General features: G+C 47.6%; 2 protein-coding genes across 3 annotated transcripts; both read left to right on the top strand.

The window, feature by feature from the left end:
* Positions 1-775: 775 nt before the first annotated feature.
* Positions 776-22249, top strand: PUSL1 (pseudouridine synthase like 1). Of its 2 annotated transcripts, none has more exons than XM_069874805.1 (8): positions 776-855; positions 2143-2200; positions 7962-8149; positions 13401-13550; positions 15052-15225; positions 18171-18225; positions 21299-21461; positions 21710-22249. In XM_069874805.1, the coding sequence occupies exons 1-8, from the start codon at positions 797-799 to the stop codon at positions 21739-21741; spliced, it is 879 nt and encodes a 292-aa protein (XP_069730906.1). In that variant the 5' UTR covers positions 776-796; the 3' UTR covers positions 21742-22249. The 2 variants fall into 2 exon arrangements, with proteins under 2 accessions (XP_069730906.1, XP_069730907.1); XM_069874806.1 differs by having other exon boundaries at positions 816-855; positions 7831-8149.
* A 3549-nt stretch (positions 22250-25798) lies between these two features.
* LOC138730058 (lysophosphatidic acid receptor 6-like) lies at positions 25799-26926 on the top strand. Its single transcript, XM_069874804.1, has one exon. It carries the CDS (start codon positions 25814-25816, stop codon positions 26873-26875), a length of 1062 nt encoding a protein of 353 aa, XP_069730905.1. The 5' UTR covers positions 25799-25813; the 3' UTR covers positions 26876-26926.
* The last annotated feature ends 644 nt before the right edge of the window (positions 26927-27570 follow it).

Genomic DNA, 27570 nt, shown 5'->3' with positions numbered 1-27570 from the left:
CAGGCCACGGGTGGTTTCTGGGCTGTGAGTGCACCTTGCCGGCTCACATCGAGCTTCTCCTCAACCAGCACCCCACGTCCTTCACCAAAAGTGTTCTCAGAGCTGCCCAGGGAGGTGGTGAAGCCCCCATCCCTGTGTGGCTTTACAAGACGGGTGGACGAGGTGCTCAGGGATCTGGTTTAGCAGTGAACAAGCACACTTGGACTCAGCTTTACGAGGAGCGGCTGAGAGAGCTGGGGGTGTTTAGCCTGGAGAAGAGGAGGCTGAGGGGAGACCTCATCGCTCTCTCCAACTCCCTGAGAGGAGGTTGTGGAGAGGAGGGAGCTGGGCTCTTCTCCCAAGGGACAGGGGACAGGACGAGAGGGAATGACCTCAAGCTCCGCCAGGGGAGGGTCAGGCTGGACATTAGGAAGAAATTTTTCACAGAAAGGGTCATTGGTCCCTGGCAGAGGCTGCCCAGGGAGGGGGTTGAGTCCCCTTCCCTGGAGGTGTTTAAGGCACGGGTGGACGAGGTGCTGAGGGACATGGGTTAGTGATTGATGGGAACGGTTGGACTCGATGATCCGGTGGGTCTCTTCCAACCTGGTGATTCTATGATTCAATGCATCTCAAAGGTCTTTTCCAACCAAACCTTCCTAGGAGAACAGAGCTCAGGCCTGCTCTCCCAAACCGGCAAAGGCCTCAGCATCCCCCCCTGTTCCTGCTCTTTGCTCCCCCCCCCTGCCCTGAGCCCAGGCGGAAGGGGCGGAGAGGGGTGGGAGCTGCTCCCTCGCTCCTCCCATCCTGGCCGGCAAAGATGGGCTCTGCCCCGGCTCGGTACCTAGTGTTCTTTCAGTATTTTGGCACTAAATATAGGTAGGTGCCTCAGCCACCGGGCAGGGGGAGTGAAACAGCGGCTGTGGGGCTCCCGTGGGGGAGCTGCAAGGAGCTGGTGGGAAAGGAGGGAGCGCAGCGGTTGTGGCAGAGGGATAAATCAGGGATAAATCCCTTGCAGGGTTGTGAGAGCAGGCAGGGAGCTGCATTCTGCTGTCTGCTGGCTCCTATCAGCGTAAGGAAAGGGTTGGTTTGGGCAGAAAATGCGTAAAATGAACAAAGAGGAAGGATCTGAGCTCAGGAGGCAGCAGAACGGTGATCCCAGGAATAAATCGGGGATAAATCCCGTGCGAGGTCATGAGAGCAGGCAGGGAGCTGCGCTCTGCTGGGTGCTGGTGCACAGCAGTGTGAGGAAAGGGATGGTTTGGGCAATAAATGCATAAAAAGAGCAAAGAGGAAGGATCTGAGGTCAGGAGGCAGCAGAGCTGTGATCCCAGGAGGGGCAGGGAGGGCACGTTGCTGTGCTTTCCTGCGGTGAAGGTGGTTTTTGGGGCACCAGGTTCACCCACGCTGCTGGAGAGATGCAGGTGAAGGGATCTGTGGGCTGCCAGTCCTGCCCCGTAGCTGAGATTGGGTTCCCCCAGGCCTTAAACATCCCACATGGGGAGCTGTGCTCGTTTACATTTAAAAAAAAATGGTGTGGGAGAACCTGTGTGGCTCCAACCCATGGAATTGTGCCTGTCTTCATGAGGATGTTACCAGATACCACCACCATCATATTCCAACACCCACAATTCTTTTGCGGTGCCTGGTCTGTGTCACTGTGGGTACTGACCTAAATTACTCTTGAGTAGTTACAGGTAGGTTGAGTTCAGCCTTGGGGTGTATCTCTGCACTTCAGCAGCTTTTCTGCTGTACCAGGGGCAAAAGCTCATCCCAAACCACCTTCACAGTCTTTTAATCCCTTTATGGCACCCACGGGGCCTGCAACAAAGGGACCTGCAACTGGCAACCGGCTCCTGGCCCTGAAATAGTTTTACCTGCCAACTGTTTTCCAGCGTAATTTGTCTGCCTTATCTTCCCGTCAGCCTCCATCTGAAGGGAGAGTAAAGGATTTGAAGGATGATTTTTATATCTAGACTTCTTTCTTGCAAATAAATGCTACATTTTCCTGTCCTTTCACCGAAGTGTTTGGCCCCTGCAATTTCTGTAAAAATATCCAGGTCACTCAGTAGCAAACAGATTGACTGTCCCCCGTTTACTCCGGGATGGACTCTGTCTGTGGGTCATGACATATGTCAGTAACCATTGGTTTGTTTTGCTCTGCAGTGGGGTTATGCAGACTTCGAATGATCAGTCAGTGGTCGGAGTCCAGAATTATTTGGAGGTAGGTGCTCACTAACAATATTGTCATTCAAAAGAAACGTACAGGGTCACATTGTTGAGCTTCAGATGTTGTCAAGGATAAATATTATTTTTAGATGGATCGTTTTGAATATTACAGTGTTTAGCACTATGCAAGTGTCTTTTATTCAGTGTCAAAGCGCTTTAGGAATTATATCAGTACACAGGTGGGAGAAATAGGTTAGGGTAAAGTTGGAGACATTAAGATCCTGACCCTGAACAAGATGAGAACCCTCCAATAAGACTTGAAATTGAGGCATTTGAGCCCAGAACTATGATTCTTAGAGCCCTTGCTCAGGTGCTGGTCCACGTGAAAGTACTTAAGCCTGTAAACTTCCCTAACAGTTGTGGCTTTGCCTCTGCTTGTACTTAGCACTGTCTCAGTTCTGAGCAGGCTTAGCTGCTCTGTTTCTGGTTCACATCTACGTGCTTTATAGATTTAGAAACTAGATGCTCCATCCTGCCAGGAGAGGATGTCTCCGACAGACATTTTCAAGCACAGAACAAAGCACAGCAGGATATCCATTGTTCCAAAGAAAAATAAATGCTTAGTTTCCATTTCTCTGCAGTTGTTGCAGTATGCTGGGGAAAAGAGGTGTGATCCTGTCATCATTGTTGTTCCTGCACTGCTCCCAGGGATTTCCCAGAGTATAAGAACAGCTTTCAGGGCCCAAGTGCTGTTTGGGCTTGGAGTTGGATGTGCAATAGGAGAGCAAAAAACCAATTTTTGCACTGGCAAGTGGAAAGTGTTTCACTTGTGCTGAGGCACAACTGGATGTTTGTGTTACTTAATTATGAGCTGCTGTCGATGTGCATTTATTTGAGCAGTGCTGATGAATCCCATGTACCTGTGCAGGGCAGGAATCAAAAAGGAAGCTGCATTTTTGTTCTCTCTTGTCTTAGAAGCATCATGTAGTTTGAAATGAAGCTTGTGCTGTTTGGAAGGTAGAGATTGTTGGTTGAAACTGATTGCTTTAGCTCAGATCGTGCCTCTTTGTTATTTGGTTCCCATTTGCAGTCACATTGTCCAACCTGAGATGACAAACTGTCGCAGTTTGGAGGTGGTGCACCCACCATCCTTGTTTGTGACAGTCTGTGCTCTGCCTGAATTAGCTACAATCCCGGTGCTGTGCAGAGGCAGAGCTGTTGGAAGGCTGGTCCAGGAGCAGATGTGTTGTCCCACCCAGCTGCTCTGACACTGTGGCCAAGGTATTTCCACACTGTGCCTTCGTTTACTGAACGAGGGCGATCATTCTCACATGCTGTCGCTGAGCATGAATTATGGTTTGGATAAGAGTACTTGGGGTGTATTTATATGGCTTCTTGCCTCAGACCGTTGTGGAGAAAGTGTATAAATATTGTGCAGATCTTGAAAAAAGAGCCCCCAAGGACTTTCTATCTCATTTATCTCATCCTCTGAGCCATCCAGTGTCTCAGCCCCAGGCGCCGGACTTTGGATGAGCCCAGCAGTTGTTTTGCATTATCCAAGTAACTTTGTTCTAACAGGCAAATGGGTAGGATGGGTGATTAAAGGAGAAAAGAAGAAGAAAAAAAGATAAACTTATTTGGTGTTGTCTTTTCACAGCATAAGCACTTTGCAGGCCAGTTCTGGGATATGTGCTTTGCTTTCATGTGGTGGTATTGATGCTGGGCACTGCTGAGCGGGGCTGTGTCTATTAGAACCACATGGGAAGTCTGAAAGCAACTTTAATAGAAAACTTCTGGGGCCTGGAGGAATTTATCTTCCTCCGTTTCTGTGCAGCCTTGAACTTCACAACTTGCCAAAGCCAGGAAGGCGACCGAAGGGAAGGGCAAAATTACATCTGTAATGAGATCCTTATTGTAGTCTAAATAGGTTCAGACATTTGTTTGCAGTTACAGGTAAGCAAATTATCTGTGAGGTGTAGACTTTATGTTTCAACAGCAGTGTGATGGGCTGGTTTGTGAGCGTATACTGCAGTTCTGTGCAAGGTAAGGTTCGCAGAAGCTTTTGCTCTGTGTTTGAGGGGGGTGAGCTTTGCAGACAGTGCTTGCTTTCTTTCTTGGAGGCAACACATTTATCTTGAAGCACTTGGAACACCAGCTTGCTAGCAATGGGTCCAACCCAGAATTCTAGACCCTGCCTCCCCAGATGGCAAGTTTGAACCCTGTGACTTGGCTCCCTCCAGTTCCTTGTGGAAAATTAGAAGATACAGGACTTTGCGCTTTAGTCTCAATAATTACAGATACCTCTACTGTAAAGGAAGATCTTCCTTGTGTCACCTTTTGCTGGAGTCAGTAGCTGTTGCTTGTGCTGACAGGCACTATATACAGAGCCTGCTAAGAAGTAGGGAATGAAGTTCCCTTATGTGTTTGGTTTGAACCATCTCCTGAGTGTGCTGTTTCCCATTCTGCTGGTGAACGCTGCCCAAAACTAATCTTGCCCACGCAAAGCTCTGCTTTGGCCAGCACCCTCCTGCTAAGGCCAGGTAGGAGGAGAATATTTGCATGCTCTGTGCCTTAAAGAAGGGAGCAAAGACCTCTGAACTCTGCACACGTGGAAGCACAACCCAGCTCCTTTATTCCTGTATCTTCTCTGTTGCTTTTTAGCTGGGTGCCTATGAGTAAAGTGCTTCATTTCTGCCTCGGTTTCCCCCGTAGGAATCCACAGGTGATACCCAGCAGAGCAGAGATCTGGATTGATGGCAGTGAACCCTCTCAAGTACCTCACATGAGGCCTGCTTGTTTTAGCAGCTTGTTTTATCTGAAAGGGCAGGAAAAACTGGTTGGTTTCCAAGCAATTACTAAATGTAAATAATGTGTCTTTTTTGAAATTCAGTGTGGGTGATAGTAACAGATTAAAGTGTGTGGGAACCAGAGGAGGAAACCACCAGCGGCCTATGGGCTCAAAGAACATCTGGGTGGTACAGAGATGAGACATTTGCATGGGTGAAGGGGTCATTTCTGAATTGCCTGCCAAGAAATTCAGCAGTTCAGGAATTCTCTCTTTGAGGAGATTAATTAGGATGGGATACAAACGAAATACTGAAACTAGAGGCAGCAGCTGATAACGTATCATCAGCTACATGCCTGTTAGGCTGGTGGAAGGATCCAGAGCAGAAATAAAGCTTTGAGAGTTGTTGTTGATGATGGCCACATTCCTCCTGGGATACCCAGAACATTTATCCTACAGGTAGAACCTGTCACTCAGTCCTGCACCTTTGTGGACTCAGTGGCTGACCTGAGTGGGGCAACCAACCAGATTTGCCTTGGAGCCTGCGGTCCCCCCATTCCTCTCCAGTCTGCTCTCCAGTGGGGCTCAGCTCCTTGTGGCAGAGGAGAAGAGATCCAAATGGTGTTCCCACTATCCAGCCTTGCTTAGATGCAGTGCTTGAAATGGGATGCAGCGCGGGGTCCAAAAGAGTGCTGCATCGAAACTCCCCCAGGCCTGTAACAAGAAAGAAGGATGTTTTCCATGTTCTCTCCTGTTCTCTCTCACCCTCTCCCCCCAGTCAACTCTGTTCCTGCGGGATGGTTTTTGCCTGATGAGAAGGGATGGGGGGAAGAGGATGGAGGAAGAGAGGAGCCTGCAAAACCCAAACATATCTCTCTAGAAACTTAGCTCTTAAAATGCAGCTTCTGCTTTAAGACAAATTGCTGAGGCACAAGCCAAGGTCTACTGCAGAAAACTATTTCATTTCTGTCATCTTCTCTTTGATGAAGGGCGATAAATAAAGGTTTTCCTTGTTAATTGTAACCACATGTGAATTCCAAGTAGAAAGATTAGGAAGGGGAAAAGGCTGGCGTCATTTTTGTTCTTTTTCCCAGGCCTTTCCCTGTAGCTCAGTTACATTTTTCCTTGCCTCCTTGTGCATTTTAGTGGGATGTTTCCGAGAGCCCAAGAATCCCGTCTGCTCAAATAGCAGGAGTCTGGAAGGCATCTATGAGTCAGCAGTTCAAACTTTATTGACTCTTGGTACCAAATTAAAATGTCATAAAGACCGCTGCTGGGCTGACTGCTCAGGCGTGGGGATGGGAAAGAGAAGGAAATTTCCAGTCATTCATCTGGTTTTCTTCTTTTGTTGGTATTTTTCAGTCTTTCAGATATGATTGACTTATTCACTGTAACAAATTACATCAGATTTTCTGTCTAAGGGCCTGGCCTCACAAAGAAAAAAGTGTTTTACAGGGCCTCAGCTTTATAATCGCACTGTAGGCAAGACCTACCATGGTTTTAACATCGCATTAGTAAGTTATTGGAATACTGAGGTCAGTCTAGACAGACCCTTAAATATATAGCATCTGATTAACTGTGTTAGCATCTCTTTTGCTCTCTCTGTTTTGTCTTGATTGGGAGACACCATAATAATGACTCAATTAGCGGGTTTTTATTTATTTGGCCAGCAGGAACCTGTAGTAATTCACCCAGTTGTTTTTCCAGCCCTTTGTTAGAGGACAAAATAGAAAGGCAGGAACAGGGTGAGGATAAAAGCCAGCTGTGTGGAGAGGAACAGTTGGGAAAGGAAAACAATATTCCTAGCTACAGCTGGACTCTCCGGCAAATCCATGCTGAAATCCATATGCAGAACCTAGAGGATCTCAATAGTTCTTCTTCCCCTTGCACTAAGAATAGGAACTTTCAGTTTGTTGCTAACTAATTTTGCTAACAGTTTGCTAACTAATTTTTAAAGTATTTATCAATGTCATTTTAAGGCTTTTTGGCTCCGATAAGCTTGAGCTCTGTGACTGCAAAACTTCAACTCTGTGATGGTGTAGGCAACGTTGTTTTCTGCTTTAGTCTTGCAGAAGTTTTAGTGTGAGTGAAACGTCGTGTGAATACTAAGGCAGCTCTAGCTCCTGAAGAAAACAGCACTCTTGGGATTAGCCAAGTCCTGCATTAATGCAGCTGTGGAAGCAACAAATATAAGGAAATTTCATCTTGTGACTGCCAGTGGCATGTGTTTGTCTGGTGGTTATTTGTCCTGCTGGGGTAGCTCAGTGTCAGGTCCTCAACTACTGGCGTGTTTTATGAGAGCTGTCTTGATTCTTAGATCCAGTTATGCTTCTGTTTCTCAGTGGGACTAATAAATGGATTACATCAGTGCTGTGCTGCTATTCATCTGGTCCCCTGTCTCCTCCTCTGCTCTCAGCAATTAATGGAAGTGTGTTGCCCTCCACAGCCCCGCTCCCATTGTGGATGGAAAAAAACTTCTGCCTGCAGCAATAAGACAGAGTGTTTTACACCGTTCTGGCCTGCACTGGAAGCAAAGGATGGAGCCTGAGCTCCTTCAGGCATCTTGGCTGATGTCTTTGAGACATCCCTGTGTGCTATTTCCGCCCCTTTAAGGGTTGGGTTCTGCAGCTCCTTAAGAGCTGCTGAGACAATCTTGAGTCCAGTTCTTAGCAGTGAGCTGCAGGGGTGGTGTCTGGGTTTCACTGAGTAATTCTTTGTCCTCTTTCCCACTTTCTCAATGGTATGGGGAGATGAATATCTTTACTCCATTTTTTACATGTAAGGAAGTTAACGTGGCATTTTGGATGTTCTGTTTGAGGTGATTTCAGGACAAAAGGTGAGAAACCAGTGGTGCTAGGAGGAGTTCCCCAAACAGGCTCCTCTCCATCCCATCTTTGCAGCCCATGGCAAAAGCCCCAGTTACTTCTCTGTGAGCAATAAGGAGGTGTGGTTAGCAAGGAGGAGGATATTTTTTCCTAGCTAGCTTGAAGTGAGTCCCCTATTCATGAATCCATCTTGTGTTGACTTTCAGAAGGCAGCGCAGAACCTAAAACCCATTGTTCCCATCAAGTTCCACATCTCCAGCCGAACAGATACTGGTGTCCATGCGCTCTGCAACTCTGCTCACTTTGACGTCGAGAGGGAACCAGGGAAGCCAGCGTTCAATGAGAAGGAGCTCCTCTATGGCCTTAATTACCACCTGAGGGCTGAGCCAATCCGGTGAGTTGGTGGTAAGTCAAAATCTTTTAGTTTGCTCTTGTTGGAGACAGAAGGAAATGCAGCAGTGATCTCCCATCTCCACCCACAAGATGTATTTTCCCCTGTCTATTTGGTCTTCTTCTTTTATTATTAGACTTATCACTTCTTGAAGAATTTCAGAGTGAACTTATCCTGCTAAGTCTGAGTGCCCACCCTCACAGGCAGAATAAAATGATTAAACCAACAGTTTCTGTTAGGAATTTACCTCAATTATGTAAGTAATTACTAGTCTCTGTGTATTTTTCAGAAGGTGGATTGAATTTCATGTTCTTTGCTTTCCTTCCCAAGCTGCTGGGCAATTTCTCTGTCAGCTGTCAAACAGTTTGGGTGTTCTGACCCAGAGATGGGTGCATTTTTATGGTTAAAGTGTAAATTGAATGAAGCATTGGGGTTTTTAGACTGAAAGCCAAATCTGTGCTACGTCATAGAATCAACGTACCGTTTGCCAGCAGCTGCTCTGCTGCGCTCTATTCTTTCTTGTGTTCCTTTGTCTTATTTGCATCAACTACAAACTCTTCAAGGCACAGGCTGTCTTTGTCTGTACAGCATTAGGCATAATAGGCTCGAATCTCTGTGGTCCCCGACTGAAGAGCGTGTCAAAGCCCTTCAGCGTTGTGCAAGAAGATGGGTAATTTACAGGAGCTGTTTAGGTGAGCAGAGGAACTTTGGTGCAAGATGTAAATGGGTAATTACTGAGAGGCCCAGGCTGCTCTGTTTCACTGCAGTCTTTCTGGTGTCTGGTGGTATGAACATAAAGGAAGATTACGGAGGCAAATTCTCCACGCCAGACCAAGTACCAAAGAAGCATTTAGACCCTGAAGCTCTCACAGACTCAGGAGTGGGTTTTGCAGTGTTTTCCTGCAGTGTTTCCTGTGTTGTATGTCAGTGATGCTTTGCATTTTTTAAATACAGCGGGGCCTTTAATCTGTGGGCTCTCAGCTCGGTCGATGAATGGAGCAGAAGCTGCAGCAGCTGTCTCGGAGGCAGCTGCATCCTTTCACCTTTGAACAAGCTGTCGGAGAGTGAAAGAGAAAGGGAAGTAAAATCCTTGGAATCTGAGCTCAGGAAAGAGGGCAGGAAGAGCCTGTGAGAGCCTTATTACTGGAGGCACATAGTTCCTGTTGGTGTCTATTTGTTATGGGTTTTTAACTGACCTTCTCCTTTGGATGCTTACAGTTCCTTTGACAACCCTTAGACAGTTTTGAGAACAGCGTAAGGCCACACCACTGTTTGTCTTTGATCCTAACCATCTTCTGACTGTCTGTGCAGCTTAGCTGTTGCTGTCCCTCCACGGGAGCCTCCTGCAACGCATTGGGAGTGGGTGAGCTCAGCCGAAGAGCAGCATAAGATGACTGTTACACTGCTTGGGCTCGATATAGATTGTGGCTGCTGTTAGAAATGCATGACTGTCCTCAGAAGTCTGTAAGGGAAACTTCTCTTCCCCCACTTTATTTGCAAAAATATGTTTTAGCGGTAGGCAGAGTAGGTGAAGTCTTTCTCAGAAAGCAAAGGTTTCACAGTGGGTTCCTGAAAGAAAAGCAAGTGCTGATTTCACTGCTTTTTACAAGACAGCCCACAGACAGCCATCGGGAATAAGTCAGGTCATGCATCCCAACCCTGAGATCGAATATTAGTGTGATAATATGGGATTGACAGTGCTGCACTTAAAAATCCAGTTCCTCTGTCGGCCTCTTAGATTCCTCTGTGGTGAGAGGGCAGAACACAAAACAGATCTCTCTCTCAAGCTAGCAAAGTTGAATGTTTAACATCTGCGAGTTACTGTCCCTTGACAGCTTCCACCTTCTTTGACATCTGTGTAAAGAGTCTAATGCAGCTGCTGTGGGATGGGGCTGGAGATGATTTCTTTTCAGGCTGCCGTGTCAATTAAAAAAGAAAAAGATTCTGAAATAGAATTTGACTTACGTGGGGTTTTGGTTGTTACTTTAGTTCAGACTGGAAACTAGGTCAGAATATATACATCCTGGATGTCAAATCCTTTCTGGATATTCTAGCAGTAACAGGGAACGTTAAATAGGCCATAGTTTTGATTTTTATCCTTAAAAGACTAAAGCAGTTATTTGGGAATCAAAACTATTTTTTACAGCCACTGCAATAATCAGTCTGTTCTGTGTGTCACCAGCCACTGCGTCGCAGCCTCTCTCCCCTGAGTTGAGGCTTCTAACTTGCAAGTGATGTTGTGTAGCTTTAGTGGAATAAGTTGTCCTAGAGAGCTGAATCCACTGCTGTGACCCTGCTACTTTCAATAGCCGCAGTCATACAGGGTTGTAGTGGTAGCTGGATTTGTGATGCCCTGGCTGATCAGTCCACGAGCAACCGGGATTGCAGCTGAAGAACGTGTTCCAGCAGAGAGCATCTCCAAAAGGAGGCAGCAGTGGGATCTTGCGGAAGGAAGGGTTTTGCTTCACACTGCGGTCTGACAGGAACATATCAGGAGGTGATACCTGCTGATAGATGAGATATTAGGAAATGTTCTCCTGTGAGGGTGGGGAGGCCCTGGCCCAGGTTGCTTGGAGCAGCAGTGGCTGCCCCATCCCTGGAGGGGTTCAAGGCCAGGTTGGATGGGGCTTGGAGCCCCTGATCCAGTGGGAGGTGTCCCTGCCCATGGCAGGGGTGGAACTGGATGGGCTTTGACGTCCCTTCCAACCCAAACTGTTCCATGATTCTGTGAATACAGTCCCCATGAACTAGAGTTTGAGTTTATCAGCTCTACTTCTCCTTCCTCCCTTTTAAAAATGGTCCAGCTGCTTTTCATTAAAAGAGCTTGGTGACGGGCATGAGTCTGAGCGTATGCAGCAACCACCTCCTCCCTCGGTAAATATTACTTTGCCAAGAAGAATTCTCTCCTAATGCTGAAGAGAAAACCCAGCGCTTTCATGTGGTTGCAAGCAGGGGGTGATGGGGAGAGGGGTCTTTGTGAGAACACATTATTGTGATAGAGCTTGGAAGGGAAACAAGATTCCAGGCTGCCTGACTGTATCGTCAGCAGTAATAACCTTCTGTGTAGCACGATGGGTCTCTCCTGGCGACTGAGCTCGCTTGTAGGTTTGCAAAGTATATTTAGAAGGATCTTGTGCACAAAAATCAGGGCATATTTCATAGACGGGGTAACTTTAGGAGGATTTTGCTGTCACTTAAGTGGGAGTGGGAATGCAGTAGGCTCACACTTTCCATTTCTGGTTCCAGTTCTGTAAGCACACAGTAAAAGCCGGGTGACAGCAAGACAGAGCTGAGATTCCTCCCGTCTCCTGCAAACTGGAATTTAGTTTTTGTGGTCAGTGGAGAAAGAAGGAGATACTTCTGGAAGACATCTGTGTATCTAATGAGTTGCTATTTATAGTTAAATGTCCTCAGGCTTTTTGTTCTTCAGCCTCCTCTGAAATTCAGGCTCTGAAAACCTAAAGAAAGTCACAAGTCTTTATTTACCAGCAGTCATTCAAGAAATGGGATCTTAACAAGGCCTGAAATGTAGCTGCTGGAATAAATGCTGGAAAGACATTCCTAGCCAGAAAAAGCCTATGGTAGCAATTGCATCTGCTAGGAGAGGCAGGAAGGGATGCAGGCATCATAGAATCATGTGAGCATTAATAGGCTTTTCTGAAAGAATCACTCTATAAGAGGGAGTAAAAGGATGGTTATTTAATAAAAATCACATAACTGTTAACAAGAGAAACTCAAGATAGATGAAATGCTTGTGGAGGCATTTCCTCTGTAGGCAGAGGAAAATAAATGTAATAATTATATTACTGTGTTTAGAAGAGGCTGGAGGCCTGGAGGATGATGTTTGCATTTCTGCTGAGAGTTTATAGCAGCGGAGCAATCTCCTGGGCTCATTACTGCAAATCCTTGTGGAGGTCTGTGGCTCAGCTTTAATTTCTTCCTCTGTGGTCTGAGCCTTTGCAGTCAAGGGATGTGAGCCAGAGGCATTGGGGCTGGCAAAAATCCCTGAAGCATCAACCTTTTCAAAGTAAATAAACAGGTTTGTCTGTTACTTGGTCCCAAATGGTATCGCATTTTTTGGCTGCCCTGGGTTCCTTCTTGCTATGTCAAACTCTGAAGAGAAAAAGGTACACGGCAGGAGGAAACACTTCCTTCTAAGGAGAGAGATGTGCTAAAGTAACACCTGCAGAGGATTGTGCCTGTGTAATAGTGACTCTGTGCTGTGTGCTCCCTGCAGAATAGCCAGTACTCTGGGAAAAGAAACTGCTGCAGATGTGTTCAAATCAATGATAACACTTCAGAGAGGTGCAGAAACTCAGCTCTGTTTTCTCCCTCGCCAGAGAGAAGGGTGTTTTCCCCTCTGACAGCCTTCTGGCTCCCGAGCTGTCTGATGGTGGGAGTGGCAATGGCTTAGAGAAACAAGGCCATTTCTCCCTGGTCTTTATGGAAGAAAACAAGGGGGTTCAGCTGGCTAGAAAGCTGCTTCTTTAGTTAACTGCCTAGAATCAGGGGAGATTGAGCAGAAGTGAACGTCCCAGAAGCTATTTTCTGTATGTGTGAAATACGAAGATTCTCAGGAGGCCTCCTGCATGCGGCATCCTGCAGCTTCTGGATGGACTCAGTCCAGGTGATGGAGTGATGCATCTTTATTTTCATTGCTGCGGCAAAATCCTGTTTATCTTGGAGGCTGTGGGGAAAGGTGGTCGTGACCTAGTTTAAGCCATCTCCATCTGCCACAGTGAGCTGCGTCGTCACCTTTGAGAGCCAGCACAGTACCTGTTGGGGGAGTTTGGCTTCACTGTGCAACAATAATGAACGCATCTCTCAGCTGCTATTTATCAACTGAAGGACTGATTGGTCTGAGCCTCTTAGGTGGTGTGAGCATCCTCAAAACTGACCCAAAGTCCGTTTCACGGTGTATATGGTGACAGGGATGATGCCAAGGCTCTTCTGCCTTCTTTTGAGATGCCTGTGGCAGCCTACAAGTGCAAATCCTTGGTTGCTGGTTCATCATTGTCTGTTAGGAGCGAATGATATTTAATTAATTGTATATGCAATTTCTCAAGTGCAAATCCATGGTCGCTGGTTCGTCATTGGCTGTCAGGAGCGAATGATATTTAATTAATTGTATGTGCAGTTTCTCACGGAGTCCATTACACCTTTCAGTTCCCATCTATGTGGTGACCAAGCAAAAGCTTTTGAATTAGTGCACGGCGTTTCTCTCCATCTCATTCATTCTTTTCTGTCCTAACAGCATTTTGAATGTCTGTCGAGTGGCCAATAGCTTCCACGCACGCTTCTCTGCGCTGTCAAGAACCTACGTTTATCGGCTGTTGATGGGCTGCACTCATCATTCTCAGATACCGGTGTTCGAAAGGGATCTCTGCTGGGCTCCTGCAGGAGGGTAAGTGTTTTCAATTAAATCTCCCTGGGGAGCTACCTCATCGACACTCTGCAAAGCTTGGCTTTTGAGGAAAGTTGGGGGGGGGGGGTAATTTCTGCACGGGATCTCAGATTCCCATTTGTATTGACAAGATTTCCCTGTCCAAGTCAGTGCAGCTGCACCGAGTTATGTTCACCGAGCCCCGAGACGTACAGCTCGTTTTTAATTGCACTGTCAGTTGTACCCGTGATAAACGTGCTTAAGCACTGCGGAAATACTCAGTGACTCTGGGCAGGGTCCATCAACAACTTCGTGTCCCTCCCTATGGAAGGGATGAGTGTTTCCTCAAATGACCTTGCCAATTCCTACAGCAAACCAGTTTGGACAGCTGGCTGAAGGAGCGGGGCTCTGATGTGATGCAGACAGGCAGAAATGCATCGCACAGCAGATCTCGGAGTTTTAGGTGTGACCATAGAGGCAGTTGGGAACAAAGGCTGAGAATTCTTTGGGTTTTTTTTTCCCCTCGCCCTATTTCTGGTAGTGACTGCATGAAAAACTGTGTTCGCATTCTCTGTCTGAGCGCTTGCGGGTTTGAATAGCAAGAGCCAATGACTCTCAGCAACCCTACCAGTGTATCCAGCTCAGTATTCGCTTGTGTTCTGGAGTAGCCAGGGTCATATCAAATCAGCATTTGTATCTGCAAGAGAAGAAAAATGAAGTCAATGCCATTAAAAAAACCCAAAACACTTTAGGACGTGATATCAATGAGTGAGGAATAAATAAACAGAACTCATGAGATAATTTGTTATTGGCCTTTAGTTTACATTGCACCGAGATAAACAGGTATTTAAGAAAACTGGAGTTTCCCACAGCATGATAGAAAAACAGGTTTGTAGCAGGTTATGGTAATTTCCTCACCATAACCTGAATTCTTTTACTTTAGATTAGTTTGAACATACCTAGATACTTGACATGAAGAATCTGCATGACACTTGACTTTCCCAGCTTTAACCCTGCTTCCCCACCTTGGGTTTACACTGGCTTCATCTCAAACTGTTCACTCACCCATTCCATTTCTGTTACTTCCTAATTTCATCTTCTGGCTGTTGCAAATCTAAGGTTTGGAAAACCATCATAGTGTTTGATATTTTCAGTTTATAAGATCCAGATACTGCAAAGGCTTTTGGTTCTCTCGCCCTACGCTCTAGCCAGCAATTTGAATAGAGTTATTTGAATCGAATTGTTATGAGCAGCACAGCAGGATAAAGGTTTGTGTAAAAGCCTATGCCTGCCAACCCTTCATCTAGCCTGGGGTTTTGAATACCTTCAGACCTCAGGTCACTTGGCATCGTGGCTTGTGGTTTGGGCCTTTACAAGAGAAACTCTTGCAAAATGTGTTTCCACAATGCTAAATCTGTGTGCCCGGTTTAAGCCCCTCATCAGTTAATTGGACTTCGACTCACTTAACATGCTTGGTCCCACCCGATTCTCCTTTCCTTTTGCATTGTGTGTTTAATTTCAGCTCCCTGAACGTTCCTGCCATGCAGGACGCAGCCCAGTTCCTGCTGGGAACCCACGACTTCAGCACCTTTCGCTCACTTAACTCTGAAACACCTTTGCGGTCTCCAGTCAGGACCATCCTTCAGGTGGACATCCGACCCTCTCCTGGCTTCCTGTCCCACCACTACGAGCACAGGTGAGAGCTGAAATGCTGCTTTCCAGCACCGCTTTGGAACTGACCCCCTGTTTGCTGTGCGTTGCCTTCATAGTCCCGCGAAGGTGTCATCAGGGTTCTGCTTAGTGACAGCGTGGAAAGGATGTTTCTTTCCCTCACCTTCCCAGTATCCTCAGGGAGAAAGATGAGCAGGATTGAGGGCAGTGAAACCAGTCCAGTTGTTTGTGCCTTGAAAGGCAGGATGTTATAAAATGGTGCATGGAATCTGGCATGGAGCAATTCCTGTGAGGTGCTTCCAGCATTTATGCTCATTTTGGTTGCTAAAGATCAGCTCTGCCAGGGGATGGGATTTGTTTTTTACCCTGCTGTGTCCTGGCTTTGCCTAAAGGCTGCAAATAGAAGGAAAAACCCACGCAACACCTAGGTCACTGCTGTAGCTCTGCAGATCCACTCAGTTCACACCAGTAACTCCTACTGTCTTCCCAGGGGATGGTGATGAATTGAAGTCCAATGTTCCTCAGTCTTTGCATAAACAAAAGATTGTTGAGTGTCAGGTTCTTTCAGGACCAGGTCTTGCAAGTATTGAAATTCAGTGGCTTGAATATATTCTCTCTTTAGCAGAAACAGGAGGTTTTTCCCAGAAAGGTCATGGATATTTATCATCTGAACGTGGCTTTTGCTTTCATGCTGTCTTCTTTCACCGATATGTGGCTGTTGTATTTCAGCTTGGAAGCAAACTTAGCGGTTGTCGTGTCTCCAAGCCACCTTTTTCTGCTTTCTCACTAGGAGAAAGCCCTTTTCTCTGCAGTTTTCCATGTTGGGTTTGAATGCCTGCAGAGCTGTCTGTATCAGCAAGTGCCACGCTCCAGGCTTGGGCAGAGCCTCGCTCCACTTTGCGAACAGCCCCCTGTTTCTTTCCCTGTTTCATAGAAGGGTGTGTTTTTCCAGCTAAAGCTCTGTATGCTCTGAATAACCCTGCTCTTTTAGTTCCTCCCGTTGCGGGCTTTGGGTCTTTGTGACAGGCCAGATGTTGGTGGGAGTTTTTCTTCAAATTTTTTTTTTTTAACTACAGTGTCATAGTTACTTTTCATCTGCAAAACTCTCCCTATGGGAGCAGTAGCAGTCACAGAGCTCAGAGTTTGTTTGCCTGTTCTGCAGATAAGACAGCAAATACACCTGAAGCACATGTGTATTTCTGCACTGCAGTAGCAGAACGAGCTGTTCCTGCAGTGAAAGGGCTGGGATAGCAGGAAAAGCATATAAATAGGCTTTTTAAAACTTATTTCTTTTTTTTTTACTGTGATCTAAGGAGATTTGTTTTCTGTTTCAGAGAGGAATCCATAGAATGATAAACCATGGCCTCTTAGTCAAATAATGCAGCTTTTCTTTCTCGTTCTTTCCTTCCTTTCTGAACTTAAACCAATCTTCTGAATTGACCACTTGTCTGTTGAAAAGGCTGACTGTTAAAATGATTCCTTCCGTCAAACTCAGTTGCTCAGCAACAGTGGAAGCGGAGATCATGTCCCATCCGTACCAAATGCCTTTGAATGCTAAGGATGTGTTCAGAGACGTAGCCCCATCACTTATTCCTGGGCAGTGATTGCTCTGTCACCCATTTTCTGGCTGAACATGTATTATTCATTGCAAGGTGCTGGCTTCTGCTGCCAAGTGGAAAAAGACAGCTGGATGTTTTGCCAGTAAGCAAAATTATCAGGGAGATTGACAAGGAGAACAAAGATTCCCTCTTCAAGAAAGATATCTTGTTCTCTTTCAAAGTCTGCAAGGTATTTTTCCTAAGTATCTTGACCCATCTTTTGTAGCTTGATGTGTCTTTTTCAAGACAATCCAGACAGGAGAATCCTGGCTAAAGCTGGTGCAAGCGATTTGACAAAAGGAGCATTACCCCCTGTTCAAAAAGTTGTCCCTTTGCCTTGCTGAAGACCTAAGCTGAATTATGGAATCGTAGAATAAACCATTCTAGTCAGGAGTCAGGAGGGACCTCAAAGCCCATCTAGTCCCACCTCCTGCCATGGGCAGGGACACCTCCCATGGATCAGGGGCTCCAAGCCCCATCCAACCTGGCCTTGAACCCCTCCAGGGATGGGGCAGCCACCCCTGCTCTGGGGAACCTGGGCCAGGGCCTCCCCACCCTCACAGGAAAACATTTCTCCCTAAGATCTCATCTCAATCTCCCCTCTTTCAGTTTAAAACCATTTTCTCTCACCCTATTCCTTCACTCTCTGATCAAAAGCCCCTCCCCAGCTTTCCTGGAGCCCCTTTCAGTACTGGAAGCTGCTCTAAGGTCTCCCCTGAGCGAGCACATTGAGTTATGACCTCTCTCTGGTGGGTATTTATGCATGTGTCTCTCCACCCTGTGCATCGAGCTGTGGGGGGACAGTATGGAAGTGATAGAAGCATTGTCATTTCGTGACATAAAGAGGAATCCGGGGGCAGGAGCCGCCTCTAGTTATGCCAACATGTACGACGGGGAGGGCTAAAAGCAGTAAGTTATGTGTGAATCCTGTGAGAAAGCAGCTGGTGGCTGCTCCCCACAACGACTGTTCCACAGTCTGCGTGCCCTGCCCTGTGACCACGTTGTCCCCTCTGCAACTTTCTCCTTGTGGTTCCAAGAGCTGTCTCCTCTCGCAGGGCATGGGCAGCCCCTCCCTGATGCTCAGGTGTTTCCAGCAAACCCAGGCTGTCCTTCTCCAGACAAAAGGTTGCAGCAGGAAGATCAAGCCCTGTAGAACTAGGTATATACAAATTGTCTCACCCCTGAAAACGTCTGCACCTGAGTAGCAAATGAGTAGTCTGGTGTTTGAAAGCTCATGGTGCTGTTTCAGCTTAACTGGGGGCTGTGCAGCTGCTTCTTTGTTCTACTTGGGTTCACCTGTGATTTGTACTTGTGGGCAGAAGAGCCATTTGAAATGAGATTTTAAACGCTTTTTGTTTGTTCCTTTCTTTAGGAGACTGGAGTTTTGGGAGTTGAAGTTCAGAGGCAGATCGTTTCTTTACCGACAGGTACTGTTTAGTGCTTTATTCAGGTCAGACTTTGCCTACACAAACCAAAGTGTTGCTGTCCCCATAACTACTGACCAGTTCAGCGATGTCGCATCCCTGTGCGGCACAGCCTCTGCAGAGCTGGTGTTACAGCCGTGTGACAGACACGGGGACCTTAGCATCAGAGAAGTGAGGTTCTCTATTCTTTGTTTGATCCAGTAGAACCGGAATCTTTTAAGTTTATGTCTAACATTGAACGTCCAAAGTCATGGAACTGTGTGGGAGGATGGAAAGTTTTGTTTTCTGCAAGTGTTGTCCTTGCAGTCTGAGTGGTAAAAACCAACAGACGTATGTTCTTGCTCTGCCGAATGGCACTGGGCCCAGCAAAGGCTGCCTGGAATTTTATTTTCTGGCTTTGGATCATGAAGTAATTCTCAGTGTTGTACAAAGGAGAGGTGGGAAGACTTGATTCAGCTATGCGAGCCTGCCTGCAGGATCCGTCCCTCTGCCATGCTGTCTAGTCTCCTCTGGGTTCTCTTTGAAATGACTCCGGTAGGTTCTTGGTGCTGTCCTCAGGGGAGATGTCTCTCTCCACAACTTAGAGGATCATCACCTCGTTAGGAAAGAGTTGGCTGTTCCCTGTCTGCCCGTCCTGGCCACGGTCACACTCTGGAGACACAGAGCAGGGAAGAGTGGGTTTGTCTTTTGGAGGAGAGGGGGTGTTTTGTGGGAAAAGCAAGCAGCTATTTTTCATTCTGTTTTGACAAACCCAATTTGTTTTCATCCTGTGCCAAGTAAATGCTCTGTGAGCTCTCTGGTAGTGGGTGTCTGGCTATAAGCAAGGGAAGAACAGCAGCGTGCTTGAGAAGGGCTTGATATACAGCAGAGCCTTTGCTTCATCAGGTGCTCTGTGACAAAGAGAAAATGCTAGTAACTCATTTAGTGCATTAGAATGGAAGTGCTGCTTAGTGACGCCGAGCAAAGAGAACAGTGACCTGTGATACGTGGCTCAGCCTGTTCACAGCAGCTGCCTTACAGCAAGCTGGCAGGCAGGCGTGGGGTACTAACTGGCTCTACACGCTGATATTGTGCTCTCCTAACTGAGCATCTGCTTTTGCTTCCATCATAAAGAGGAGAGGAGAGTAGCTGGACCTCATATCTTGCCTTGTATAGCTGTTGTGCCAAGTATTGACAGCTAGATGGTTTTATTAGAGAATAGGGTTAAACAGCCCCAGAAAGTGGGTATATTTTTGCAGAATAGCTTGTAGATGCCAAGCGCCTGGCTGTTTCAGTTAGTCTGCATTTACTCCCTAATTCCAAGTGCGGAGACCTCAAAGTCACAGCGTACAATGACCTCTAGTGATGGATGGATAAAATAACATACATCAAGGATCTGCACTGCTTCTCTCTGCCCTGACTGCGGGCTCCTGGCCCTGCACAGCGTGAGATCAGAGCACACAGGGAGACAGCACTTCTTTTGGATAAATGGTTCCTGGCTTATTGGACCTTTCTCCTTAAGGGTGATAAATGTGCTCAGGTTGCTTAGTGGATTTTAGTTCATTCTTCTGTAAATGTTAACAGATTAGAAACTGGGGCCGGTGCTTCGTTACAGCACCCCATTTAAGGTTTTGGAGACCTTGGTACACTTTGAAAGGGCGTGGATAGAATGGATGTTTCTTTAGGGCAGATTGTGACTGTGCAGCTGGAATGTGTTCTGGCAGCAGCGTGAGAAGGTGAACTGCTTCTGGCACAAGTTGAGAGGCTCTTCCTTGTCAGTTATTCCTTGGCAGCAGCTTCCTGAGGCTGCCTTGACATAAGAAAAGCGGCTGTACCAGGAATATGGTCAGTGCTCTTGCCTTCAGAGAGACCCCTTCAGCTCAGGAAAAGGGTGGAGAGCAATGCAGCCGCCACGCAGGGATGCAGTAGAAATAGAACTGGCACTCACTGCACAGGTAGCATTGGCAGATCCAAGTCTTGGCCCTCCTGGAGCAGCCTGTCCTCTAGGGATCTGCGAGGGAAGGGTATTTGTTTAGCCGGAGGATGCTGAGGTGGGAGGGGTGTTTGTGCAGGAGGTGAGCACTGGGCTGTGAAATTTGTGCTCGCCTACTAGGTCTAGAAAGGATGAGCATGGAGGGAGGGGACCTGTGACATGCAGAGGTGTTTGAAATGCTAGTTTGCTGCACTGGGGGATGTTGTCTGGCAGGCTGTCAAACTTGGGTGGTGTTTTTCCTCTGACTTTTTTGGCTTCTGAGAGAGAAGCAAGGCCCTGCCTAGCCCCCACCTGGAACCAGCTTCACTTATGTGTTAAAGAACCACCTGCAAGCTCAGCTTTTCCAGCAAGCATGCGAGCTTCTTGCCACAGATGGATGTGTGGGTGCTGCTGCTGTTTCTGAAACAGAAACTGTCCTCTGCTCAGCTTGCTTCATACTTGTGCCGAGAACAAGCCTTGCTCCAGGGCAGTGCTGTGTAGCTGGAGGTAGTTGTCTTAGAGGTCCCCATCTCCTTCTTACTTGCATCTTCAGACATTGGAAGGGAAGACTAAAAGGAAGTAAAGTAATTTGGCTAGTTCTTTTCCCTACCACCAGCTTTGGTTGCTGGAAGATGCTGAGCACGTTGCAGACAAGCTCTTGCTGTGTTCAGTTCTGGAGTCCTCAGCACGGGAAGGACATGGATCTCTTAGAGTGAATCCAGCAGAGGCCCTGAAAATGAGGGCTGGAGCATCTCCTGTACGAGGCCAGGCTGAAAGAGCTGGGGTTGTTCAGCCTGGAGAAGAGAAGGCTCCGTGAGACATTAGAGCAGCTGGGCTAGAAGCAAAGTGGGCCCTGGGAATGGTAGAGGAACACCAGAAATTGGTCTTCCTGGGCCTTACGGATTTATTAATAACGATGTACCTATATTGAGGAGCAGGTTCATATTAGGAAATCGTGGTGATATCATTCTTTCCAATGAACTCAGGTTTTTCCTTGACTTGCCATCAGCAGTAACTGTGAGCCATTGTACAGCACTGCCGAGGGCACGAGTGCAGGGCTCTAGAATTTCCTAATCCCTGAGCTTTACGAGGGCAGCTCCTAAGCTGTGTTCTGTGGTTTTCCAGGTCCGAAGAATGGTTGGGTCTTTAGTTGCCGTTGGCCAGGGCAAGTTAACACCTCGGCATATAAAGGAGTTATTGGAGATAAAAGATCCACGGGCTTTTCCAGCAAATGCCATGGCTCCTCCGTCTGGACTCTTTCTCAAATCGGTGGAATATGATGAAGCAGGTAGGTGATTGCAGGGAATGCTGTTCTTTTTCTAGGAGTCAGACCTGATGCTGATGGGAGCAGTGACACCCGTGGTCTTCCCTTCTGCATGGTGCATCCTGCTATTTTCCCAGGTAGATTTCCTCCTCTTACCTGGGGAAGGGAGCCCAGCAGGAAGAGAAGGCCACAGGTTTTAAGCGCTTCCAGGTGGTATCGGTGCCATCTTTTTCCTCCTAAATCGATGTTTTGGGGTTTTGTTTCCCTCTCAGATTTGGACCCTACAGTCGCCCCGGGAGAATAGCAGCCCTGTGGGATACGGCCATGCCTGTAAGGATTGTTGTTGTGGATGTGGGATGGAGCTTTGCCAGCGCTCTTTACACAATACGTGGCCGTGTCTCAATAAAAATCATTGACTGTGACCGTAGGCATCTTCAAATCATTTGTTCTTGCCTGCCAAGACTGCCGAGGGGAAGGAAGAACAACTCCAGGCTGCTTTTTTTTCCTCTTTTTCTGATATTCCAGTCCATGTCTCAAACTGGAGAAGGAAGGAGTGGGGCTCGGGGGTTTTGGTTTGGTGTTTTGTTTCCCTTCTGCGGTGTGTGGGTGGAGGAGACGCAGACTTAGAGCAGAGGAGAAGGTAGCGTTTCCTCTCTGCCCCTTTCCCTGCCTTTGTACAGCGTAGGGCAAGGGACAAAGGTTTCTGTTAACGCCGTGACTTACAGAAACAGCCTTCGACAGGACTCGCTGCATCCTCTCCTCGTCAGCAGCTGCTCTTGCTGAGCTGCGGTGGCTTTTACATTGTCCTGTTCCCTGCTCCTGTTTGTCATATGTGGCAGCTAACAAAGCAAAGTGCCCGTGAGGTCACTTAAAACCTGTTTTGATGGTCCCAGCGACAGCTCTGAGAGCCTCAGCCTGGTCCTGGTGTGGAGCTTTGGGTGCTGGAGGCTCTACAGGCAGGGGTGGCTGCCACGTGGCTTCTGGGCTCTGAATTGCTTGTTGCTGCCTCATGCTCTTCCACGGTTGGTTCAGCAGCACCGCAGAGCGTGCCAGAGTCTCGGTGATCTTAGTGCAGAGCAGAAAGAGGGGTTTTTTACTTCTTTTAGTGTTTTTTAACCACTAACCACAGGTTTTGCCTGCTTGCCCAAGCAATAAAGTACACGTTGGGTAGCTTCTGGTTTTTATTGTATGAACGACACAAGAATCTCTGTATGTTTTGGTTATAAAATGACTGTTTGAGAGCCGAGTTACAGGAGAGAGGATGAAAATTTTGACTTCTGAAGTTCCCAGAAGAAACAATACCTGGTTTAAACACTGGTACCACCATAATTAATCTCCCTTCTGTCCCTGGGAGGAGAAGAATTGCAGAGAAAGCCAGTTTGCCAGAGCAGACAGCCCACCTGATCTGGTAAGAGCGTGTTCTTTGTTCTGTGGCAATTCAAGTGATGCAGTCTATTGCATTCAAGTAAATGAAGAATCCTGATGACCTCTTGAGAGGCTGTGGAGTTTCTTCTCTGTTTGCATGGTAGAGAAGCCGCAGGGTCGGCAGAGGAGGGGGCAGCAGTTCTTGCTGGCCTCTCTCAAGGCCACCCTGGCCTTTGGCAGTGGGGATCGTTAGCGCATGGTCCTGATGCAGAGAGCCCATGGCTGGCTGCCCCCTCATGAGAAGTGATTCATCTCCTCCCCGTTCCGTCCTAGGTGGCAGTTTTGCCAGAGACTGTCTTTTGCAGCGTGGGAAGGAAAGGCACGATAGTTCTGGTTGCTCTCTCCTGACTGCTGGCAGCTTTGTTCCCTCGGGGACCAATTCCCAGCGGAGACAAAAGAACTTCAGAGGAGTCCTGGGTCTCTGCATGGAACAGGAGAGCTGAACCTGCTGCGTGGTACCTGTTTGTGCTTCTCTGGTACAGCTCTGCTGGGTAAGTACCTGAAGGCAGGGGTGCTCTAGCAGTGACTTTTCAACACAAGCAGTGAGGCTCATCCCTCCGCGTCCCAAACCTGAACGTGCCCATAGGTTTTCAGACGGGTTTTGCTTGAAAGGGAATGGCAGCCAAGTCTTGCTCTTCTCCCTTTGAGGGGAAGTGAGAGTACGGCTGTGGGCCAGTGTCTGAGACTGCAGCCCTGGCACCTTGTTCCAGAGGGACAGGTCCTGCTCTGGGTCTGGAGGGCAGGACAGGCTGGAGCGAGTCGGAGGTGGCTTTGAGGGGAGCGTTGTGCCTCCCCTTACAGAGGATCACAGAGAGCTACAGCCTGCGCTGGTGCTGGCTGCTGCTCTTCTCCCCCCAGTTCTGGGGGACGCTTCACCAGCAGGGCAAGCGCTCCATCTCTGATCTGAGCAACAGCTTTTCATCTTTTCTTCCTGTGGTTTCTCTACAGAGCAACGTGGGAGAGCTCTGCAGTTTGCGCTGGTGTTAAAACTGTGCAGGAGAGCTTAGCAGTGACCTCGTAGCTGTGAGGACTCGGTGGAGAGGTTGGCTTATTCGTCTGCAGCTTTTGCATGAGCAGTGATGATCTGAGCTCTGGTAAGTGAACTTTGTAACTAGATTTATTATGAGCCTTTACAGGGCAGGAAACCAAACCAAGTGCTAATGCTGTCTGAGTGTTTAAGACGCGGCTGCTGCTGCTCAGGTACCACTGCCAGCCTTTTTCTGTAATACTCACGGTGCTATTGACATTTCTGCAAATGTTTCCCAACTTCTGGTTACAATAAGTGAGACTACAGGTGCTGAAAGCAAACAATATTATCTAGTGTGGTGGGGGAAGCAGCTTCCCTGCCATTGGTGCTGCCAGGGATCCAAGTGGAATCAGTTTTAGGTAGTGCTTTAGCAGGACTCATTTTGCTGTCTCACAGCAGCCAGCGTTAAGCATGCAGAAACTCCTTTTTGGTTTGGCTTTTTGGGACAGTGTTTTGGCTGTTTGGGAAAGTTCCTTTTGTTCTGGTGCTGTTACCTGACTGTGCTTATGGATGTCCTCACCGTGCATGTCTTGCGAGGAGCAAATCGGTCCCTTCAGTGATCCTGGGGCCTTTCCCCGATCCCAGCACTGGACTAACAGAGGTGGGTGTTGAGTGGCTTTTGCTCTGGCACATCTCTGAGGTAAAGGTTGTTTCAAGTCCTGTGCTGGTTAGTTTTGGCTTAGCTGTGCCTGGTTTGTATTCATTTTCCTCTCTGTGTGTACAAACCCTTCGCTATCAGGCAAAGAATCCATGTAAGCAGAATGGTCTGCTTGCCAACCTGGAGTGAAACCATTTTTTTTCCCTTTCTAATCTTCCAATTATCATCTTGGGTGCTTTTGCCTTCATTAGATAAACAACTGCGGGGAGGAAGTGTGATTTCAGAGTTTCCTTTGGAAAGTACCCAACACCCTTGGTATTTTCGTGCTCTCAATGACCCAACTTCAGGGATGCTGTGCCTCTTGTAGCTGGGTTTCATTTCTCCACGGCCCTTAAGATGTTTTGTTGAGGTGTCAGTGTTTGGCTTCATTACTCCTAGGATGACTTGGGGCCGTATCCTGTGCTTTGTGCCACCTGTGAATGAATTTTTGTCCTGAGGGACCTGGCATGCTGAGTCCAAAGTGCGGAGCTCTTCTATTTTTCATTACAGTTGTCATCTGCGCTGCTGACGAGCACCCTGAGCTGCTCCTAAGTGGGGGTAGGGGCGGTGTTAGAGCCGATGCCAACTACCTGTTTCAGTTCTGGGCTTTAAACACTTATTTCTTCGTTTGAACAGGAAGGTTCCACACACGTTCTTCATAAAACTGCAGCAGCAAGGTTAAAATAGAGAGTCCTGCATTAGCTGTCACGCAGCAGTAACTGGAAGAGCTTGTATTTTAGCCACCACTGCCTTTCTTTTTTCCTGAGAAGCCTGCACAATCCATCACTTCAATTTTTTAAGAGCAGGATAACAACATCATAAATCTGGGTAATGACACAGGAATTCTGGTGGGGCTTAGGAATGGGAAATGGATTACAGGCCTTCCAGAGGGTTCCATTTTTGCTGCCAAAGTTCTCCTGTGCTGCTTCAGTTGCTGGCCCGGCTTTAATCGGTGCTATCGCCTGCTACATGTCTGTTTTTTAGAGATGGGGGGGCAAAATAACTGTCTCTGTTATTTCAATATTGTCACCTTGTGGTGTTTTTTAACACCAGTAAATACTCTGCTGTGTAAGCTTCAAATGTCTGTGCGCTAAATGATTTATTCTCCCTTACAGCTGCCCCGCTTCCCATCCAAATACACCAAGTGCAGACCTGACCCACAGACTTCACATCACCTGGTTGTGCGGCTTGAGTTCTTGGAGTGAAGTAAAACTCAAGGCTCCCTTGAGGTAAGGGATGGTTTAAGACTCATCTCATGCTGGGCATCCCTCCGCTCCAGCAGAAACCATGGCAGATAATTCCTGGGCTGAAGGAGTCTCCAATGGGACAGTCGCCAATGCCAGTTCGGAACTCGCTTTGGAAGCAAACTTCCAGTACTCCTTGTTTACAGTCATCTACAGCATCGTCTTTGTGCTGGGACTGATAGAAAATGTCTTGGCTCTGTATTTCCTGTGCTGCAGAGTGAAGCACGTCTCCCATTCCTGCGTGTACATGATTAACCTGGCACTGGCAGACACCCTCTTTGTGTGTGTGTTGCCCTTTAAAATCCATTATCACCTGAATCGCAACAATTGGATCTTCGGTGACATGGCCTGTAGGATAACAGGGACTCTCTACTACATCAACATCTACCTGAGCATCGCCTTCTTCACCTGCATTTGCATCGATCGATACGTTGCTGTGTTGCACCCCTTCACCTACATCCAGATCAAACTCCTCCACTACCTGATGGTGGTTGCGGTGCTGTGGGTGGTTGCTCTGAGCATCATGGTTCCACTTATCCTTGGAGGTCCCCTCCACAACAGAGGCATGAGGAACACGACAGCGTGTTTTGAGAACTTCGGGACACATAGCTGGACTTATCGCATGGCGCCTTACAACATCCTGGCCTTAGTTTTGGGGTTTGTGATCCCCTTTTCCGTCATTCTCATCTTCTACCCTCTCATTGCCAAGAGGATCTCCCAGATCAAGCACAGCGTTCGCAAGAGGAAGGCCTTGAGCACCATCTACATCATCTTGGTCATCTGCACATTGTGCTTTCTCCCGTACAACCTCACCCACTTGCTCCACTTTCTGATGAGGATCCAGGTCATCCAGAATGAGGCGTTTACCAACCTGATCTACAAAATGCGGAGGGTCACCTTAGCCCTCGTGAGCCTCAACTGTTGCCTTAACCCACTTCTGTACTACTTTACCTCTTCCAGCAAGCGTTGGCACCTCAACTTCAAGCTCAAATTCAGGTCTAAATTGGTGTACACCATCTGCGACCAGAAGCTTGGGGAGTCGTCCTGTGGTTATAAACTACAGCAGAGACAGGGGAATAGGAAACACAGGGCTGGAATCAACTGATCCACTTGAAGTAAGTACAGTATTCACCTTCTCAAGGGAAAAATCAAACCAGTGGGATCTTCTGTTCTTCATGCAGTGGTGGGTACAACAGGGCAGCACTGAGGGAAGTGCCAGACAGCTCTGTGTTCTCATTGGCTGATGAGGACAGTACCGGGGGGAGAGGTTTCCTCTGACAGCTGGGGAAGCCCATGAGGAATCACCAGAGAATGGTTTGGGTTGGAAGGGACCTCAAAGCCCATCCAGTTCCTCCCCCTATCATGGGCAGGGACACCTCCCACTGGATCAGGGGCTCCAAACCCCATCCAACCTGGCCTTGAACAGGGCTGGGGCAGCCACCACGGCTCTTCTGGAAGGCCGGACGGCCCAGGAAAGGGTTTCCTGAAAGAAACCAGCCTCCCACGTGTCAGGAATGCTGAGAGCCGAGTGGATGGGGCAGCCCTGCTTGGCTTTTCCCTATTTTGGAGGGATGCTGTGCTCTCCCTCCGGGCACACTCTAGCCAGCTGGGTTCACAAACTGCTTTCTGCGTGCATTCCACGGCCAAATAAGGGTTTCTTATCCCAGCTCATGAATCCAACAATTGGCTTCCCAAGAGTAATTCGGTGCAGAGTTGCTAGTGCCTATGGGTTCAAGCCTATTAATACCATTTTAAAAGACAATAGATTGAAGTAGTTATCAGGACTAGTGGTAAACGAGC

Source organism: Phaenicophaeus curvirostris, chromosome 22, assembly GCF_032191515.1.
Source record: "Phaenicophaeus curvirostris isolate KB17595 chromosome 22, BPBGC_Pcur_1.0, whole genome shotgun sequence".
Lineage (NCBI taxonomy): Eukaryota > Metazoa > Chordata > Aves > Cuculiformes > Cuculidae > Phaenicophaeus > Phaenicophaeus curvirostris.
The sequence above is the reverse complement of the archived record's forward strand: the minus strand, read 5'-3'. Positions and strand labels throughout refer to the sequence as shown.

Bases quoted from the DNA above. Each gene is read 5' to 3' on its own strand.
- PUSL1 (XM_069874805.1), top strand. From the start codon at position 797: ATGGGCTCTGCCCCGGCTCGGTACCTAGTGTTCTTTCAGTATTTTGGC. The intron at 8,150-13,400 runs GTGAGTTGGTGG...CTGTCCTAACAG, and splicing joins CTGAGGGCTGAGCCAATCCG to CATTTTGAATGTCTGTCGAG. The intron at 13,551-15,051 runs GTAAGTGTTTTC...GTTTAATTTCAG, and splicing joins TGCTGGGCTCCTGCAGGAGG to CTCCCTGAACGTTCCTGCCA.
- LOC138730058 (XM_069874804.1), top strand. From the start codon at position 25,814: ATGGCAGATAATTCCTGGGCTGAAGGAGTCTCCAATGGGACAGTCGCC.